General features: G+C 33.6%; 1 protein-coding gene across 1 annotated transcript; it reads left to right on the forward strand.

Annotated features, from left to right (window-relative positions):
- The first annotated feature begins 286 nt into the window (after positions 1-286).
- On the forward strand, positions 287-20,089 carry LOC128180915 (E3 ubiquitin-protein transferase MAEA-like). The gene is made up of 9 exons (XM_052849115.1): positions 287-348; positions 1,987-2,175; positions 2,778-2,981; positions 5,710-5,832; positions 7,156-7,232; positions 9,932-10,040; positions 11,275-11,408; positions 14,919-15,111; positions 18,529-20,089. The coding sequence occupies exons 1-9, from the start codon at positions 310-312 to the stop codon at positions 18,628-18,630; spliced, it is 1,170 nt and encodes a 389-aa protein (XP_052705075.1). The 5' UTR covers positions 287-309; the 3' UTR covers positions 18,631-20,089.
- Positions 20,090-20,946: the final 857 nt, after the last annotated feature.

Consider the following 20,946-nt stretch of genomic DNA (forward strand, 5'->3'; position numbering starts at 1 on the left):
TTATTTACCATAATTTGACCTAAAACTTTCCAATATGCGATGATAATTAATAAAATGATTTGACAAAAAAAATATTTAAAATATCTATTTTTCTTTTGACAATGCGTACCTAAAATGGCTTACTTCTTATTAAAAAAAATAATTACTCTAGAGAAATGAACAGAAATAATTTACAGCATGATAATCGAATAAAAGCTTCGTATTCATATGATAGGCTTCAAAACACATTTAACGAGGTAATATACGCATACGAATATTTCATTGTATGAGTTTTGCCTTCTAAACGCATCCAATCTAGCAGACAGAAAAATGGCAGATGTGAAGTCTCTGGAACATCCAACCTTAAAAGTAACAATTGAATTGATTGTGGTGTCTTTAAACTGATTTTCAAAATAGTTTTATTATTTTCTATGTTTATTTTATTTAAAATTTTCCCACTCGATCATAGAAATTGTGTTTGTGTCTTCGATATGCGTACAAAATATATGGAGGAATGTTCAATAAAGCAAAACATTGAACCAGGATTTGTGTTAAGCAGATAATTATGAGTTAGCAACGATTATTTAAACCAAATGATGTGATTCCAACAAAATTTTATAATTTCCTATATCAAAATATATAGTTTTAGATACTGAAATGTTAGGTTTTTGGGGTTCGTTATTGTAAAAGATTTTAATTTAACCAGGGCTACATTTATAAGAGAACTTGCGACTTATATCCAAAATATTGTTTGAATTAAGTAAGACTGAATTTCGATTTAAACATAACATTTTTTCATCCTGTGGACATGCCATTTATGCTTAGTTACAGAGACGGTAAGGAGTCAGCAGGGGCTATTGTCCGTTCCCCATTCCCAGTGACCACTTTTTTTTGGTGTCCAAGTAGCCTAGTGGACAACGCTCTCGCTTGTCACCGCTGCGACCCGTGATCGACAGTGGTTGTATGTGATAGGGTATGGCGGTCGCCCGCTTGGACACGTGGGTTCTCTCCGGGTACTCCAGCTTCTTCCCACACCAATGACCCCCTCGCGCTAACATCCGTGCCAACGAGAGATATTAATATAAGTTGTAGAACTTGCTTATCAATCGTTGTAAAATAAATAAAGTTCAGTTTTTCACTTTCAGATTGGGGGGGGGGGGGGGTAGGATTATGTTTGTTCCCCTACAAGCACGTATTATTTATAGAAACATCTTGAATTTGCATGTAAGAGGTTTTGCCTTCAGTCTTTGATTTCTTGTGCTCATTGTAAGATCTAAAAGGTCATAGTAATAGTTTATGGATCTTGGACTTATTTTTTAAACTGTCATGTATTTAGAGTCTGTGCCCCTGATAAGTGATTCAAGGTTTGCAACTTTCTACTTTAAGGTGTGTGACTATATAAACTACTGGTTCCTAGTCTTGAACTGAAACAAATCATGCAATTGAAACTTTTGCATTAACAGAGCTTAAGCTCTTTGACCTGTCAATTCAAGTCCCTCCTAAGAGCTTCAGCTTTTGTACTAGTCACAGTGTAGACTGACCTTTAGCATGTCAATTAGAAAAATAAATAGCAAAGTTTACTTGTTTACTTTTCAATGAATACTTTTGTTCTCTGATGTGCTACTGATAATTCTTCAATTCTATATAGTACATGTATGTTTTAACTCAGTGCTGTTTCTTAAATTGCTTTGAACCCAGAAATCACACTGTTTCAATACTAAATATTATTTACATACTTCCATAACTTTTATCAACAAAATGCAACAATCTCAACCAAGACTGTCAAACCTACTGAACTTTAAAAAAAAAAATTGACAATTTGATTTTGAAAATTAAACCAGAAGTGATTAGTCTTTGAATTTTAAAAACAATAAAATTGACTGGTTTAGAAATGATTCATGTGCTCTTAAATTTGAAAACAGACTATTTATAGTGTCCTTTGAATCTTTTTATAGACAATGTACGGTACTGTACTTTTATGTAATAAAGGCTCTTTTTTGTTCCTAGGTGCCATATGAAATTCTAAACAAAAAATTTCGGTCCGGCCAGAAAAACATTGACAGAGAGGTGTCCCGGGTCCAGCAAGCTAGCAGTGAGGTAGAAGAATGTCTGCAGGACCAGAAATCTCCCTCTGTCCAGCAGGTTTCACTAGCTCTGGACAATATGGTGGAAAAGCTCTGCTTTCTTAAGCGGAAGGTAATTAATGTGCTCTCAGTGTCTGTCTGCTGGCTTTGTTATGTAGGAGTCATATCTTATGCACTGTGAGGCTTAAGACCTGGTGAGCTTGGTGGGTGTGGAAACCCAAAATTAGGTCTCTGAGATCCTATTTGAGAGTTTATTCATACATATTAATACTTAAATTATGCCCAGATCATACTTTGAAGACTTCAATGCAGAGGACCACTAAACTTGGTCAGCTAATACATCTTATAGCTGAACACTGCTGATAATTAGGCAACATCCCATAGGTATATTAACCCTCACATTTCATTACCTGATTGATTGACAGTCAAACTTTTTTATCTGGAACTAGATGGGACTGTTTAAAGACTTTAAGATATCTGAGTATATTCGAGATATTAAATACTTTAAAAATAAGTGTTAGGCACTTACAAATCACTTTGACATATCCATTGTATTCGAGGTACAAGTATTAGTGTTTGAGATATCGAAGTTCAACTGTATCTTTCAAATTTTTGCCTGGATATGCCATTAAAAGGTAATGTAGTTCCAAAAGGTGAATCATTTCCCTGATGTTGCATGTTTTAAAAGAAAAAAAATTTGTTAACTCTCTTTAGGCAGAAGAAAGCATAAATGAAGAACTTGAGGCGGCTAAAGTATTAAAACGGCGTGTGGAACATCTAAAAGAGGCAGAGTGTTTGCAGCCCCATACTAGACCCCTGTGGCAGAAAAAAAGGCTAGATAGAATGCTTGTGGACTATTTCCTACGGTCAGGGTACTACAATACTGCCCTCAAGTTAGCTCAGCACTCTGATATTCAGGTAAGTTTCTAAAAGTCATCAGTCATTATCTAATTGGTCCTTATGTACATGCATGTAAAAGGATGCAGTGTAAGACCCAGCCTTTTCACTTTCACCATGTTAATTAAAATGGTACTTTTTTGCAGTTGATTAACGGTATTTCAAAAGCAGTGTACATGTATATCATGTACTAGCTATATTTTTTTGTCATATTTTACCACACATAGAGTACTTGGTACATTGCAGTATTAACAGTAAAATATGCACTTGGTAGAAGATATTTTTGTCATCATAGTTTTTGCATGTTAATTGTACCTCTATGTTTAAACTATGCTAAACTGAAAGTAAGGAATTGGCAACTTCAAAGGGTCTTGGAATTTTTCAACTTTTATAGATTATTTGTACCAGTAATACCAAAAAATACATGTAGTAATTTACATTTAATTGATATATCAGGGATATTAATTTCAATTTAATTTTTTTATTGCAAAAGATGTACCTCGTTCAGCAGTATTACAAGATAAAAATAGAACAAAACAGACGGATGTGATAATCCTGTAACTGCATGCCACACCTTGTGTTTTTCATGAACACCTTGAAATGTTCTAGAAATTTAATCTAAGCATTTTATTTGATATTCACAGATTTATTTTCAGTTTGTTCAATTAAATCACGGAAAGGGTTTGACCATTTAATCAGTTAATGCAAACTTAATTTGAAAGTAAAACAAACAAACTCAAAACAAAGGAAATGAGTGTGTCAGTAGGAAGTACCCAAGTCCTCTCCATTTCCTTTGATGAAAAATACATGTATTTCATATGTATATATTAAAAGTACTAATATATCATGCAATTGTAGTGAATTAAGAAAATATTTCTAACAGTTGATGCCAAAGTGTTACATCAAAATTACCCCATATCATTTGGGGTTTTTCACAATAATTTATTGGCTTTTATCACTTTTATACGAATATCTTTAAAAAGAAAACATGCAAAAAAATTTTAATTGTTTGCATTTTTAAACTTAACTTTCAGATAACAAATGAATATATTTGAAAACGTATGCATACATATTTGTTTTTAATTATCGTGTCTACTTTATTTTTACAAAATTTGCTACCTTACCTACAAAAAAAAACAATGCCGATATACATGTACAATATTTTTCAATCTGGGAATAGAATAACTCATTGTAAATCATAATGTAGACCTAATTGTTAGGGATGGGACGATCCACCGATGCACCGGTGCATCGCGGTATTTATTTTGACGATATTTGGATCGATACATTTACCATTAATACAACGATACCTTACCAAACTTTTTTTATTTTTCAAAAATATCCGAGCTTTATATATCGGCTATTTTTAGTCTGCGCGCCTAATATGAAAGTACAAAGATGGCGGAAAACCTCGTAAAGTTGTCAAAACTGTTAGGAAGCTAAATATGGAGTGTGGAAAACTTTTGGAGTACTTGTTTATGAAAAACTAGTGTACACGAGACTAAAGTTATTTGTAAATTGTGCAACGCTCATTATGAATATAACAAAATAACTTTGGACATGCGGTAATACATCGGCAGGTTGAATAAATTTTAAACTGTTATTCATGTTTTCATTTAATTGCAATGTATCGTGATATGTATCGTATCGCATCTCATGTATCGTGATATGTACCGAATCGGCTCAGTACAGTATCGTCCCAGCCCTACTAATTGTAATATCAGAGTATGTAGAATTTTGTTTGGGAGTGGGTCTCTACAAAACCTTGCCACATGCATCCATGATTTCACTATTATAATAAATCTGTGTTTGTACTTTATCACTGTATTGATGTAATTTCGGGATGCAAAAATGATTGGCCATATATGATAAGCCACAGATAACTATTGTTTAACTTTCATAAGGATTTACTTTTGTGAACAACAAGATATCTTTTGTACTCCATACATACAATCATGTAATTTACATGGATACAAATCTAGTCTGTAACCCATACTTTTACATTTATAGGAAGAGTAAAGTGAAAAGAACCTTTGTTGTATATAATTTAAAAACAGTCATTTAATAAGAATGAGTTCATGCAGACAAACAAAAAAAAAATAATGTCTCCTATGTGTGATGAAGCAGCAGCAGTATGTACTAATATTTGACTGGTTGTCCTTCCTTCTACTGAAGCGTCCACCTGTCCTTATAGATAAGATCTGTTTACAGCCCTGATATGATATTAGACAGTCTGATACACATAAGGTACATGATTGTGTAAAGGAAAGGGAGTTGGTAGGAGGATGGGGACCTCAATACTGATTATTCTGTTAATTCTATTATCTGTATATGTTTCATTAATAATTTAAAAACCACTGGAAGTTGATGTTTACAAACAATATTATGTAAAGAAATAAAAATTAAATATAACCTGATTATAAATGTAACTGTAAAGTAGCTATACCGGTACATGTACCGGTATATGTCTACTCTTAGCATAAAATAAGATGGTGGAGCAATATAATTCCATAATAAATGAAATTAATAATTTGCTCTTCAGATCTTGAATTCCAGAAATATAGTCAAATCAAATGAAAATTTATGAAATGAAAGTTTTTACAATACACACAGACCAATCTACATGATTGTATCTTTCAAAATTTTTCATGTATTGTTGGTCTTAATTCACTAACAAAAATTTATTGAAAAGAACTGTTTGGTAGCTTACCAAGTAAAAAATATATATTCAATGTTCTTGTGTTTTAAGGATTTGACAAACATTGACCTGTTTTTGACTTCGCGAGAAGTAGAGGAGTCCCTTTTGAGGCGTGAGACTGCTCCATGCTTAGCCTGGTGCTACGACAACAAGTCCAAACTACGTAAAAACAAGGTACTAATTTTATTACCACTGCAGATATGAGAAATATAAATAGTAAAAAGATCATCTGAACTTCTAGTTGGACAGGTGCTATTAATATTATTTATTTTCTTTAACACCTGAAGACTTTATTCTTGCAAAATTAAAGTTGCTTGTTCAAAGCAGATGTATTGGCCTTTCAGTATTGCATGTATCAATGATTCAGCCATTAATTAATACAAATACTTGTACTGGGACTAGGGATGGGACGATCCACCGATGCACCGGTGCATCGCGGTATTTATTTTGACGATATTTGGATCGATACATTTACCATTAATACAACGATACCTTACCAAACTTTTTTTATTTTTCAAAAATATCCGAGCTTTATATATCGGCTATTTTTAGTCTGCGCGCCTAATATGAAAGTACAAAGATGGCGGAAAACCTCGTAAAGTTGTCAAAACTGTTAGGAAGCTAAATATGGAGTGTGGAAAACTTTTGGAGTACTTGTTTATGAAAAACTAGTGTACACGAGACTAAAGTTATTTGTAAATTGTGCAACGCTCATTATGAATATAACAAAATAACTTTGGACATGCGGTAATACATCGGCAGGTTGAATAAATTTTAAACTGTTATTCATGTTTTCATTTAATTGCAATGTATCGTGATATGTATCGTATCGCATCTCATGTATCGTGATATGTACCGAATCGGCTCAGTACAGTATCGTCCCAGCCCTAACTGGGACATGAACTATGAAAAACTATTGGATCTGTAATTTCAAAATTCTTATGATGCCATGCAAAGCAGAGTGGGAGTTTGAATGGGCAAACAAACATTTATAATTAGCTCATTTGAGAGAAAGGCCCAATCACAATTTAAATTTGTCTGTTGCAGGGTAAGATTTTCAGCTTTTTTATATTCCTTTGAACCATTTGGCCAATTTGATTAAAACTTAGCAAAATGTACTCTTGAAAGAAGTACAATGAAATTGGTGTGATGAGGAGGAGAGCAGTGAATAAGGAAATGTGGGGACATTATTTGGTCCTTGTCTACTGTTTATACCTTGAAGTTCTTAGGAAATGTTTTTTGGCAAAATGTTATTACTTATCTTGGTCAACTTTAGAAGTATGAATAAAAATTGTTCATGCGTTTTATTTTGTATCGTAGAATGTGGAATAAAGTTAGGTTTGATTTTAACCTAGTTGCAAAGGTGAGCAATGTGGCCTATGGGCCTGGGTTTCTGGAGTATTCTTTCAAGCCATCACTAGCACATGGGTGTTACATTGAAAGGGTATTCAAAATCCACTTTTAATCTTGTATTTGATTTTAGAGTTTTGATTGTAGAGTTCCTTGGAGTTCAAGCTTCGCCAGCAAGAGTTTATTGAACTGGTACGACAAGACAAGCGTCTCGAGGCAGTCAGGTAACTCTAGGGGTTTCGCGTACAGTACTGTCGATTCCTAATTAAATGCAAAGAATTAATATCTATGTAAAATCGTGAGAAACACGTCTCCCAGTTTTAAAATTCTCACTTTTATTATTTTGGACAGATGTAAACTAAATGACACTACGATAAATGTTCAACGTTTGTGATTTTATATTCCCACGATTTTACGCAACAGTTGAATCTTGGAATTAAGTACTCACGTAAAATAAGGAATATACAGTATCATATATAACTGTTCTTCATTCTCAGGAGCCAGTGTTTATAGATTTTCAGTTTAGTTAAGTGGATTTGTTTCTCTGTTCTGTAAAATATGCATATAGCAAACATGTTTATAATGAATGGATGCTTATAGTAAAGTGAATTTCATTTTCTGTGGGTTTTAAGCAATATCATGAAGCTAATGAATACGATGAAGTACGTTTATAATAAAGCAAAATCGAAAGCCCTCTCACTTCGTAACAAGCATGTTTAACCGTACAATAATTAAAGACTTGTTTCATTATTAATTGGGGATATTTAGTCTTGGTAAAGGTACCAACGAAATCTCTGAAAATTAATATGGGTGAATTATGATTTTTGGTGAAATTGAGAAAACCACTGAACTGCAGCTATGCTCTTCTATATGACCATACCCTTTTAAGTCTTAATTGTTTAAAATATTTTTAATGGTGCCTAAAGATATTGATATAAAATGTAGATGTAGAACCTGTTTATCAGTCATTGTGAAATAGATATTAAAAGTTAAGGGTGGGGGGGTTTTTTTTGGGGGGGGGGGGGGGGGTTGAGTCAAGCATGCACCTGTCTTTTGTCTGACTTCATTGTTTATTTGAGTGCAGGAAGAGAAGTAATAATTATGCTTTGATTTAAAACTTACGTCCTTATTGTCCCATTTACATGGTAATTGTTATACATACTGATAGACACTGTTAAAAATAGAACATTTATTTGTACGACTTGATAATGAAGATATATGACGTACATACATATCTTTCCAATTATCCTTATATAACAATAATCATGACAAGTAATTGAACTACTACATGTACTTTTAATTTCTTTTGCGTCAACATTGTTTTTGTTAAGATCCGCAAACCTTATTACTTTTAAGCAATTTGAAATTATTATCAATGCATGCACATCGATGAAAAATCTCGATAGAAAATTTCTTTTGAGGTTGCATATTTTGCATAGGAACAGTGAGTATTTTGGGTTTCTTTAGCATTTAACACCTAACTTTCATGGTACGTAATATATTAAGACAGATGCATGCCAGACTTAAAAGTAGTAATCTTTCCTAAATGGCATTGTCATGACTGGCTTATTTTCAAAACAGGCCAAGTAATTTTCAATGCAAAAAATAGCTGGCTAATTTTCAGACTGGCTCATTATTAAATCTGGCTAATTTTGAAGGTTTTTAGGTTATAGATATGTTTGGGTGAGGGTAAAAAAATGTCACAGATAACAAGGCTTGTAGAGGCCTTTGTATGTTTTTACCAAAGCCCACATATCGCCTACATTTCTAGAATGTTATCCTGTATCCTGCATGGTAATACATATTTTACACCTCAAACAAGCAATTTTTGACAAATTTTGCTGCGGCAGTTAAAACCATGATGCCATGGTATAAACAAAGCAAAAAATCTCTGGTTTATTGAGTTACCTTACCTGAGGGTTAGTTGCAGGATAAAAAGGGCCGCCCAGTTGTTGAAAAAATCCTTTTGTATTAAAGCTGCTTGGTCCGATTTTACATCAAATTTGACCGCTTTAAACACTGGATTTGCTAAGTATGTGTAAAATTAAAGACATTGCAGTAGTTTTCCTGGTCAATCAAGACATACATGTATTTCAATGAAAAAATAATGTACAAAATTAATTTTAAAAACAAACGACACAAAAAGGGTTCTGCATAATTTTGTCTCATATTAAATTATGCCCCCTGGCATTGAGACAGCTTTGATTGTATTACGACTTTGAAATGATGTCATTGCTATATATAAAGGTCATAATGTTTTGGCAAATCAAAAATAAACCTGTGTACATTTTGTTCACTAATATTTCTGAGGCTTGCTTTGTTTACCATCGATGCATAACATGCAGGTTGAATTAACCTAATCATGCGGGGGACAAAACCAAACGGTTCCCTTTTCTTAACATTCCCATGATGCAGTTTGGTTTGTTTTTTTGTTTGCTCACAAAGAAATTATTTTATTTACTTTGAATATTCTCTAACTTTGAAAGGCGACCGATTCTGCTGGTGTAAAGAGGCAGAAGTCTGTAAGTTTCTAAGATAATTGGTTTGTGATACTGTAATAGCAAAAAAATCGGACCATGCAGCTTTAATTGTTCCTTATCTCAATAAGAATTTTTTGGTGTCTGAAATGGTCGGAGACTTTTGTTAAACAGTTTGTTAGCTTTTCACTAGACTGCACATACAAGACAACAGATGTATATGATCACAAATTGCCACTGATTAAATTTTATGAAATAAATTTCGAAAGATGCTCTGAAAAAAGCTTTAATGGCTGTGTACAGGAGTCCAAACTGTTGGTAGTGTAAGTTTATGAAGACAAGTATATGTGTACATGGTAATTGCTTTAATTATTACATGCATGGAAAGGATACACATGCACAATACAGTTGTCTTGTCTATAAATGATCTTTGATTTATTTTTCAGGCATGCCAGGCGATATTTCGTTAATTTAGTGGATGATCAGTTATATGAAGTTCAAAGAGTAATGGGACTTTTGGCGTACTCTGCTAATACCACACTTCCTCCTTACAAAGTAAGCAGCTTTATTTGTCTGCGTAATAGGCTGGTCAAAGTTAATTGTACCTTTATAGTCGCCTACAGGCATAAAAGAAAATTATAGAAGAAATTATATGATATAATTATAAAATTAAAGAAGATAAAAGAAATGGCCAAATCGTCTTCTATAAGAAGTTAAGTCAGACACCAGCATAATAATTTCATGCAGTCTGTGATGTTTCTTTGGTTGCTGAAAGTGTGTACCAGTTGATAAAAGGGGTGTGTAGATTTCAGTCCTGTCTGTTTCTACAGAGCTATGAATGAACAATAAATTTCTGTAAGAAATACAGGGAATCATACTTGGTGAATGTAAATACAGTAGAAGAAGAAATATTCGTTGAGGAATTAATTTCGTTATTTTCGTTGGCAGTTTAAATAAACGAAATTAAATCCATGACAAATTTTCAACCCAAGTAATAATGAATACAGAAGAGTTTACGATGTCACGAAATTAAATGTGAAAATATTCTTATTTGGTTTAAAAACAACGAAATTTTGACCCAACGAAAATATGTGCTTCTACAGTATATAGAAATGGTTTCATTTGGTTCATGTTAATTGTTCATTTTATTGAAAATGGTTTCTTTTTAATAGATTTATTGCTTTCTTTCCCGGGTGTATTAAAGTAATGGACATTGCAACAAACTCGATTTTTAGTTAACAAACTTTTTTCATTAAAATCAGATGTAAGTGCCTAAAATATAACATTATCAATTATTATATTTTCATGTTTAATACTGAAATCTGATTGGTTTAGATGCAATTGATAATCCGTTCTATTACCCTCAGTGTTAGCAACACACTTAGCAAGGGGTAACACAACGAATTGTTACATGCGCGTACAGTTCGCCGCGGAATTCACGTCATTTCTATATAAAAGCAGTAAAAACATCTATAAAATTAAGACATTCAGTAGAATAAAATAAATAGTGCCTGTTTGGGAGGAAAACAGTTGAAATTGACACCCCTCGAAAACTCAACCTCCGCTTCGCGTCGGTTGACAATGGTTTTCGAGGGGTGTCAATTTCAACTGTTACCCTCTCAAACAGGCACTATTTATATACTGATATACCTTTAAAGAAAAAATGATGCAATAGTGCAAATACTTTTGTCCACAAGTGTGTAGATGGAATTATTTAGGCTCTAATGCTACTTTGATTTGTATTGCAGTTTATAATCACCCTTTATTATGTTCTCTCTCTCTGTTTCAGGAGCTATACAATGACAGCCGCTGGCATGAACTGGTGGAACAATTCCGCCAGGAGAACTTCAAGCTTCACCAACTAAACCATTCATCTGTGTTCACAATCACCCTGCAGGCAGGCCTATCAGCCCTGAAGACTCCGTATCCTTTACCTACCATTCAGACCTTGCCTCAAATGGTCAACTTTCTTTTCTATGACTTAAGTTACACAAAAGATTAACCCTTTCATTAATTTATTCATAAAAACAACCACTCCCTTTCTCCCTCATTCCCATTCAATCAATAATGCAATTATAAATTCTTTAATTTGATTTCAGAATTTTAATAGTACAGTAAATGGGGCCCTTATTTGAATTGAGCCACGTACATCTAGTTTTGATTATATTTTGTTTTATAACTCCGCACCAAAGGAGAATGGGGTATAGTGTTTTACCCTTGTGTGCCTGTCCGTCTGTCTGTCCGTAACAAAAACTTCTGTAGCTTTTTTCTCAGCAACTATTCATTGTAGATACATTAAATTATAACACACTCTTTGTTATATAGGGCATGCCATATGGTGCATTTTATTTTTGTTCCTATCAGACATCAACTTGATGTTAACATTTGTTTATTTTTAGCCTAAACTTTCAAGCAAATTTTCATCAAAGATTTCTCAGCAACTATTAGTGCAGATGCTTGAAATTTTAACACACTCTTTTTTTAGGCATGCCATATGGTGGGGTCTATTTTTGTACCAATTAGACTATGTCAACTTCCTGTTAAATGATGACTTTGTTTATTTATAGCCTATGTTTTCAAACAAACTTTTGTCAATGATTTCTCAGCAACTATTAATTGCAGATGCTTGAAATTTTAAAATACTCTTTGTATAGGCATGCCATGTGTTTGAATCCATTTTTGTTTCCAGAAGACATTAACTTCCTGTTAAATAAAAACTTTTCTTATTAGGTCACCTGAGTATTGCTATCCATTGTCGTCCGTCATCGTGCATTAACAATTTTACATTTTTAATCTTTTCTTAAAAACTACAAGGCTGATTGTTACCATTTTTGGTGTGAGGCATCTCAATGGTAAGAGAAATCTAAATTGCGAAATTCATGGCTCTACCACCCCCGGGGCGCCACATGTGGGGCCAAAAATGCAAAAAAAAAAGCCAAATTTTCAAAAATCTTCTTCTCTACTCCCCCACATTTGTGGAAAAAAATGGTTGCATAGTTATGATGTCCATGAAGCCCTCTACCAAAATTGTGAAATTCATGGACCCTGGATCAGGGGTTCTGGCTCTAGGGTGGAGCCAATATGGCCATATAGTAAAAAAGTATTAAATCTTAGAAAATCTTCTTCTCTACTCCCATATATATTTTTTAAAAACTAAATGCCTGGTTATGATGTCCATGACGCCCTCTACCAAAATTGTGAATTTCATGACCCCTGGGTCAAGAGTTCAGGCTCTAGGGTGGGGCCAAAATGGCCATATAGTAAAAATGTATTAAATCTTAGAAAATCTACTTCTCTACTCCAATATAAATTTGGTAAAAACTAAATGCCTGGTTATAATGTCCTTGAAGCCCTCTACCAAAATTGTGAAATTCATGACCCCTTTGGTAGGGGTTCAGGCTCTAGGGTGGGGCCAATTTGGCCATATAGTAAAAATGTTTTAAACTGCTTTACTCCCACACATGTTGGCAAAAAACGGAATACATGGTTATGAAATCCACTAACTCCTCTACCTAAATTGTGAAATTCATGCTCCTGGGTCAGGGGTTCAGGACATTGGGGGGGGGGGCAATATAGTGTTAATGCATATAATGTTTAAAAATTTTCTTCTCTATTGTCACACATCTGTATAAAAAACTGACTTATAATTATGATTTCCAGGAAGTCCTCTACTGAAATTTTAATTTTCAGGTCCCCTGGAGTATGGGTTTTGGCTCTAGGGCAGGGCGAAAATGGATGTATAGGTGTTAATGCATATAATGTTCAAAAATTATCTTCTTTACTCCCACACACCTGAAAGGAAAACTGAATTCATGATTTTGTAGACCAGATCTTTAAGTTTTTCGCCAAAATTATAGGTTTCACAGTTCTTTTTGAAAGATTTCAGGCAGAGAGGTGGTCATCATTACAAATTTATAATTTTTCTACTCCAGAATGAAACCTAATTGATTAAATGCATATATGAGACTCCTCAACAAGTTTGTGTATATATGCTACTCAATTGACTGTTAAGGCCAATTGGCCTCTTGTTTTGTATATTCACATCAGAGTGGGGGAATCACTAGTTACCACTGGCTCACAGACATCTTGTTTAATTTGTTTTTCATACAAGAGGTGAAATATTTCATCAACTTTGCTTTTCATGCGTATGGGATACAATAGCTTAAAATTTTCAGAACCTTTGTTTATCATACAAAAATATCATGTTAACAGTTATCAGGGATTTCACCCAACGAAATAACGTACAACCTAGTTAATGGATATTTCAAAACCTTTGTTTTATCATACAATTTGCAAATTCCCACCACAAAAACAGTTACGTGTGGGATTTCATCCAATAAAATAAAGTACAACCAAGTTAATAGACACAGTTACTTCAGAAAAAGGTTAACACAAGGATTGTGACTCGGAGACAGTTTGGTCGTCTAAAGACTTACATGTTCTAATTATTTGCTTTGTTGAGTGTAGCCAAAGAAAAATTTTGAAAAGAGTGTTGTGTTCATCTTGGGCTTGTGTCACGGTCTCTGAGAAATAAGGCATGTATTTGATTGGGTCATTTTTTTCTAAGCAAACCTTAAATGATTCAAAAATAATTACACATACATTCGCAAATTCTTAAAGAAGCAAGGATTAATTACAAATGTTTGTTACATGCATTTTACTTATTAGGGGAATTTGTGCTTATGTGATATACCTTATACCAGGTATTTTCTTCTGCTCAACATTTTTGCGGTTTAGACCCTAAAAAGCATTGAATTATATTTTGCATTTCCAATTTCTGCGATTGTGACTGCAATTGGGACTCCACTGGGGTATAACCATTTATAACGTGTGTAATGAGAGGTTGTTATCGGTGATTATTTCCCGTTACATAATTAGCCACCTGTTGACACTTTAAAAGCGGTAATTGTAGGGTGGTCAATGTTTATCTAACAAATTTTGGAAAAGCAAATGAACTTTATACAAGCGCTTGGATTACATTATCTACATTATCCACGTGTGCAGACCAATACGTGTATTTATTTAGTACCCCAATTTTTTAAAATATATTGTGTTTTAGAGGATACATTAAAAGATACATGTATATATACTATAAAAACCGTCCCTGGTAACAGATATAGTTTTGGGGTATTTTAGTTCCACCCAGAAATGATATTACGATAAATTAAGGATAATACAGACTACTTTGTAGCATACTGACCACCTTTGAGAATACAAACCGGTTGAAACCGGTAGATCCGGTAATTATCACAATTTGTGAATAATTTAGTACATGTTGTAAATAATTTAAGAATAGTTTGCGATTTTAATTTCTGTGGAATTTTCATACCCGCAAAATACCGCAGAAAATAAACAACCGTAGAATTTAACCGTTTTTCAGTGATATGCATAGTTGTATCCTGTATTGTTTGCTATCCTTAACTCCAGTCACAGACACTGCTACAGAGAAGAAGGAAACAAAAATGCCGACTGCCCAGTGTGTACCTCCAATTTAAACAAACTCGGACAACGCTTGCCATATGCACACTGCGCCAATTCCAAACTGATATGCTCAATATCAGGCCTGCCTCTCAATGAGAATAACCCCCCTATGGCACTGCCAAATGGACAAGTTTATGGATATAATGTAAGTTCAGTGAAACCATTTTCTTGGAGGCTCAGCACTCTCTTACTTCTTTTAGATGTTTTAAAGATCCTGCCTCAAAGGGTCAGGGCACCATTATATATATGGGGAAATAACTTGCAAATATGTATGTCAAACCGAAGAACCAGAGGTTTAGCATTTAGTTGTTGGGGTTTGATTTCCTCAAAGTAAAATATGTTTAGAGATTCTACTCACAGAATTTAAAATCTCTTATGTAAATAAGATTAGCTGTGATAAAAATATCATTGATAATAAAAGTCAAAGAGAACAAATAAAAAAATTTGCTTTAAAATTCCAAAAGAGTCGGAATTGTATCTGGCTTGTTACTTGGTATACAGGCTGTTGGGTATTCAATTCAGTAGATACTGTATACCAACTATTATTTGCGACAGCTTTGTTTCGAGATTAACCCGAAAAAAATGGTTTGTGGCGACTAATTTTCATGACTAAACTTTATCCACACCGGTTTTTAGCTCACTGAGCTGAAAGCTCAAGTGAGCTATTCTGATCACATTTTGTCTGTCGTCCGTCTGTCTGTCTGTCTGTCCGTCCGTCTGTCCGTCTGTCTGTAAACTTTTCACATTTTCAACATCTTCTCAAGAACCACTGGGCCAATTTCAACCAAACTTGGCACAAAGCATTCTTAGCCTAAGGGGATTTAAATTTGTGAAAATTAAGGATCACGCCCTTTTGCAAAGGGAGATAATAAGGAATTTATGAAAATTTTCGAGAAATTTTCAAAAATCTTCTTCTCATGAACCATAAGACCAGGAAAGCTGAAACTTGTGTGGAAGCATCATCAGGTAGTGTAGATTCTAATTTGTGAAAATCATGACCCCCGGGGGTAGGGTGGGGCCACAATGGGGGGTCGAAATTTAACATAGGAATATATAGAGTAAATCTTTAAAAATCTTCTTCTCATGAACCATAAGACCAGGAAAGCTGAAACTTGTGTGGAAGCATCATCAGGTAGTGTAGATTCTAATTTGTGAAAATCATGACCCCCGGGGGTAGGGTGGGGCCACCATGGGGGGTCGAAGTTTTACATAGGAATATACAGAGTAAATCTTTGAAAATCTTCTTCTCATGAACCATAAGACCAGGAAAGCTGAAACTTGTGTGGAAGCATCCTCAGGTAGTGTAGATTCTAATTTGTGAAAATCATGACCCCCGAGGGTAGGGTGGGGCCACAATGGAGGGTCGAAATTTAACATAGGAATATATAGAGTAAATCTTTAAAAATTTTCTTCTCATGAACCATAAGACCAGGAAAGCTGAAACTTGTGTGGAAGCATCCTCAGGTAGTGTAGATTCTAATTTGTGAAAATCATGACCCCCGAGGGTAGGGTGGGGCCACAATGGAGGGTCGAAGTTTTACATAGGAATATACAGAGTAAATCTTTGAAAATCTTCTTCTCATGAACCATAAGACCAGGAAAGCTGAAACTTGTGTGGAAGCATCCTCAGGTAGTGTAGATTCAAAGTTGTGAAAATCATGATCCCCGGGGGTAGGGTGGGGCCACAATGGGTGGTCGAAGTTTTACATAGGAATATATAGAGTAAATCTTTTAAAATCTTCCTCTCAGAAACTAATCAGCCAGGAAAGCTGAAACCTGTGTGAAAGCATCCTCAGGTAGTGTAGATTCAAAGTTGTGAAAATCATGACTCCCGGGGGCAGGGTGGGGCCACAATGGGGGATCGAAGTTTTACATAGGAATATATAGAGTAAATCTTTAAAAATCTTCCTCTCAGAAACTAATCAGCCAGTAAAGCTGAAACTTATGTGGAAGCATCCTCAGGTAGTGTAGATTCAAAGTTGTGAAAATCATGACCCCCGGGGGTAGGGTGGGGCCACAATGGGGTGTCGAATTTTAACATAGGAATATATAAAGTTAATTGTTAAGGATCTTTTTGAGAACTGCAATACTCAACATATGATATGACTATAAAATCGTCCTGTTAGAAAAGGGACTAATGATTATAAACATAAGAATATCCAGGGGAAAATGGATTTTATTTATACAGGATCAACATGTATTATTGTACATTGTCCAGATAGTTTGTATTATGACTCCATTAAGCTGATTTTATTATACCTATTGTTCCTCAGGTGAGCGATGTGGCCCATGGGCCTCTTGTTATTATTTCAACTCAATGACAAATACTGGTCCACAGCAAGAAATATATATTTATAAATTTAAAATATAACTTAAAATTTATAAATGTAAATTTTTAAGATGGTTTTACCTACTGTGGAGCTGCTCAATTTATTACACATACACTTAAAGGGACTTGGACACGATTTCAGATGAAAATTTTAATTTTGATTTGTATGTATAAAATAGTTTTCTTGTGTATTTTGAACGATTTTCCAAAATTTGAATGTTAGAAGTCATGTTACAAGCGAGATGCAGAGGAAAGAAATCGTTGTTATGTAAACAAAGCTCAAGTCTCATATATTTGTTTACAAATAATGTAAAGTAAAGAAATTACAATTTCTTTGACAAAATAACTTGTGGAAACAAGATAAACTCATTCAATGTGCTCAATAATCATTTTATCAACAACAAAAAGTAACATTAGATTGAAACTTATATCAATATAACACATATGTAAACAATACATGTGTAACAAGGCTCGAGCTTTGTTTACAAAACAAAGAATTTTTACCTCTGTAACTCGCTTGTAACTCGATATTTGACTTTCAAATTTTGACAAAGCATTAAAAACACCCATATTGACCATTTTAGACATTAAATATGAAAAAATAAATTTTGAAAAACTTGAGCTTAAATCGTGTCTAAGTCCCTTTAATGAGTATTTTTGACGTGGTGCTAATTTTTACTAGTTTAAAATTCTTAAATCTTTAAACGCGTAACTTTTCACAGAAATAATAAAATACCACCTATAAATTTTCAACATCATATTAACATGAATGAGTGAAAGGCAAATTGCATATGAAAGAAAGATAAATGAATAAACATAATAATTAAGGACTTGTTAACACAATAACAATTTTTCTGTTCACAGGATTTATATGTAAACGCTTTCAATGTGTAAACAAACATTGTCACAGCCAGGACTTTTGACCTCTGATGATTTTTATTTTTACAAACATGACAAATTCGTAAAGATATGACATGTAAATATTCAAATCGCCCATTTTGACCAAAATTTCGTAAAAATTCAAAGTATTAAAAATTACTCATTTTATGATATATGGAGAATAAATTATGGTTGATAATTAAAACTTCTCCACTTTTGTATCATGTACTTATGTATAATTGAGCTAATTCCTGGCATTAAATTGGTATTTGCCTTTATATTAATAGCTTGAATCATGTTATTAATACATACATGTATAATGTAATTTATGTGTTTTGCTTTTTTTTTTTACAGTCTCTCTCAGACATAGCTCGATTAAATGATGGAAGAGTTGTCTGCCCACGAACTAAAGAGATATTTCATCTAGACGATGCAGAAAAAGTTTTTGTGATGTGATATAACAGACTACATCTTTTTGGAAAAACACCAATTTGTTCAAGTCAAAAATTGTACTCATTAGACCAGCATTTTTTGAGTATAACTCAACATGGAAACTTTAGAATAAGGACTTTTCCATTTTTTTCCTCCTTTTATTACATGTATATATCTATTAAGACTTCCCATTTCCATTACCAACATTTTGAACAATATTGCTGTTAGTTTAATATTGTATGCTGTAAGTCAAGCCTTTCTTGCAACAAGTCAAAATCTACATGAAGATTGAAACCTCGTTAAAAGTAATTTAAAAGCCATACTTTATGTATTGTACTAACTTGAAGTCAGCAAACTTAACTCTAAAAAGTAGATTAAACATGTTAGCGGTAGACTTCTGTGTTTAGCTATATATTTGAACAATTGTTCAGAATAATTCAGAGCAATTGTTTAAGTTCTTAGGAACATTGATGCGTAATATGTGATATGATCAGGAATATTTCATTCTGTTACAAAAAAGGGCTCAATGCTTAACAAAAGAATATCTGGCGAAAAATTTGAAAAGTCTTTTTACACAGGACCTATTCTTCTACATTGCCCAGATATTTACTATACTAGTATGACTGGCTATTGTTGCTCAGGTGAGCAATGTGGCCCATGGGTCTCTTGTTTTTATTTAACCAAAAAATCACTGATGTGATAATTGACCTTTTGTAAGCATTTGCAGTTGGCATTTTGTGCTAATTGTTTTTCACAAGAAAGTTATTAATTAACCTAAGTAATTTGACCCTTTAGAAACTATGCACATTTTTCTGAAAGTGGTACATTAGTTTAAACAATATTTTATTTCAAAATGAAATAGGATCAGACAGCAGGCGTGGCCTATTTTTGTCCTCTCCCTCTCTCCTCACCTCTCTCAAAGTGGTACATTAGAAATGGCTCGAAGATTATGTCCCCATGTAAATACATGTAACAGATAAAAAATTGAAATGACTTTTAATCTGGGGGGAGGGGGATTTCTCTTTTATCAGTTGTTTTTCAAGACATTTTCTGTAATTGGATTTTAGGGTTGAAATTTTAAATAGCAATGACAATTTTGCACAAATCTGTAATGGTTACTATAATAGTTTTATGTAAATACCATGATCCACTCCCATCCAATAGCCAACAATATTGAAATCATCCAATGTAATTCACCTTTTTAAAAATTGTTTAAATCTTATTTAATTTATATATGCTGATTTTTACCAGTGAATATGATAGTTTGTGTAATTCACCTGATTCCACATGCAAAATTTTATTAATTTTTTCCCCCAATTTCTGAAAAATTGAGTTGATTGGTCTTGAAAAACAATAAATAAGAAGTGGCCTATTAGGAAAAGAAAGAAAACTCTTAGTCCAAGATTAATATCAGAGAAAGATTTTCTTAAAGACATTTTTACTTTGAAGTTTACAGAATAATGGGATATTTTTGAAAAACCAGGAAGAATCATTCCCACAATCTTTTTTTAAAATTTTGTTTGAAACTACAAATATTTTCAGTCCTTCAGACCTGTATTCTATAAGTTTAACTGTTCATTTGTTATCAGTGGAGTATGGTTCATAGCCTGAAAAATAAACGTTTGCTTTTACAGAGAATGAATTGTTTTGTCTGTTAGATAGGCAGATTGTTAATTTCTAAACATGCTGTGCAAAATATTGCTGTAAAGTAATTGCCCCTTAAAGACAGCATATTGTGGATTTTATCACTTCTGGTCAACATGGATTGGCTAAAGAATCTACAGGTCTTTTCAGCAAGACCGAAATAAACATGCTGTTGTCAGTCTGAATGAGATAATATACTTTATTATACTTTCATGTTAAATACTGAAATCTGATTGGTTTAGACGCAGTTGATAAGACATTCTATTACCCTCAGCGTTAGCAACACACTTAGCAACGGGTAACACAACGAATTGTTACATGCGCGTAAATTATGCGCGTACAGTTCGCCGTAGAATTCACGTAAAGCAGTAAAAAATTCTCTAAAATTAAAACATTCAGTATGATAAAATAAATAGTGCCTGTTTGGGAGGATAACAGTTGAAACTGACACCCCTCGAAAACCACTGTCAATCTCCGCTTCGCATCGGTTGACAATGGTTTCCTTGGGGTGTCAATTTCAACTGTTACCCTCCCGAACAGGCACTATTTATATAGTATACTAGTAATCACTCATGTTCAAGGTGGCTCAACTTCCGAGGATTTTGTGACCATCCCTTAACCTTAACATCACCAGCGAATAATGAAACAGTACTCACTGTACATGGAACCAAAAACTCAAAATGACATTTCATTTAA

This window comes from Crassostrea angulata, chromosome 4 (assembly GCF_025612915.1).
Source record: "Crassostrea angulata isolate pt1a10 chromosome 4, ASM2561291v2, whole genome shotgun sequence".
Classification (NCBI taxonomy): Eukaryota; Metazoa; Mollusca; class Bivalvia; order Ostreida; family Ostreidae; genus Magallana; species Magallana angulata.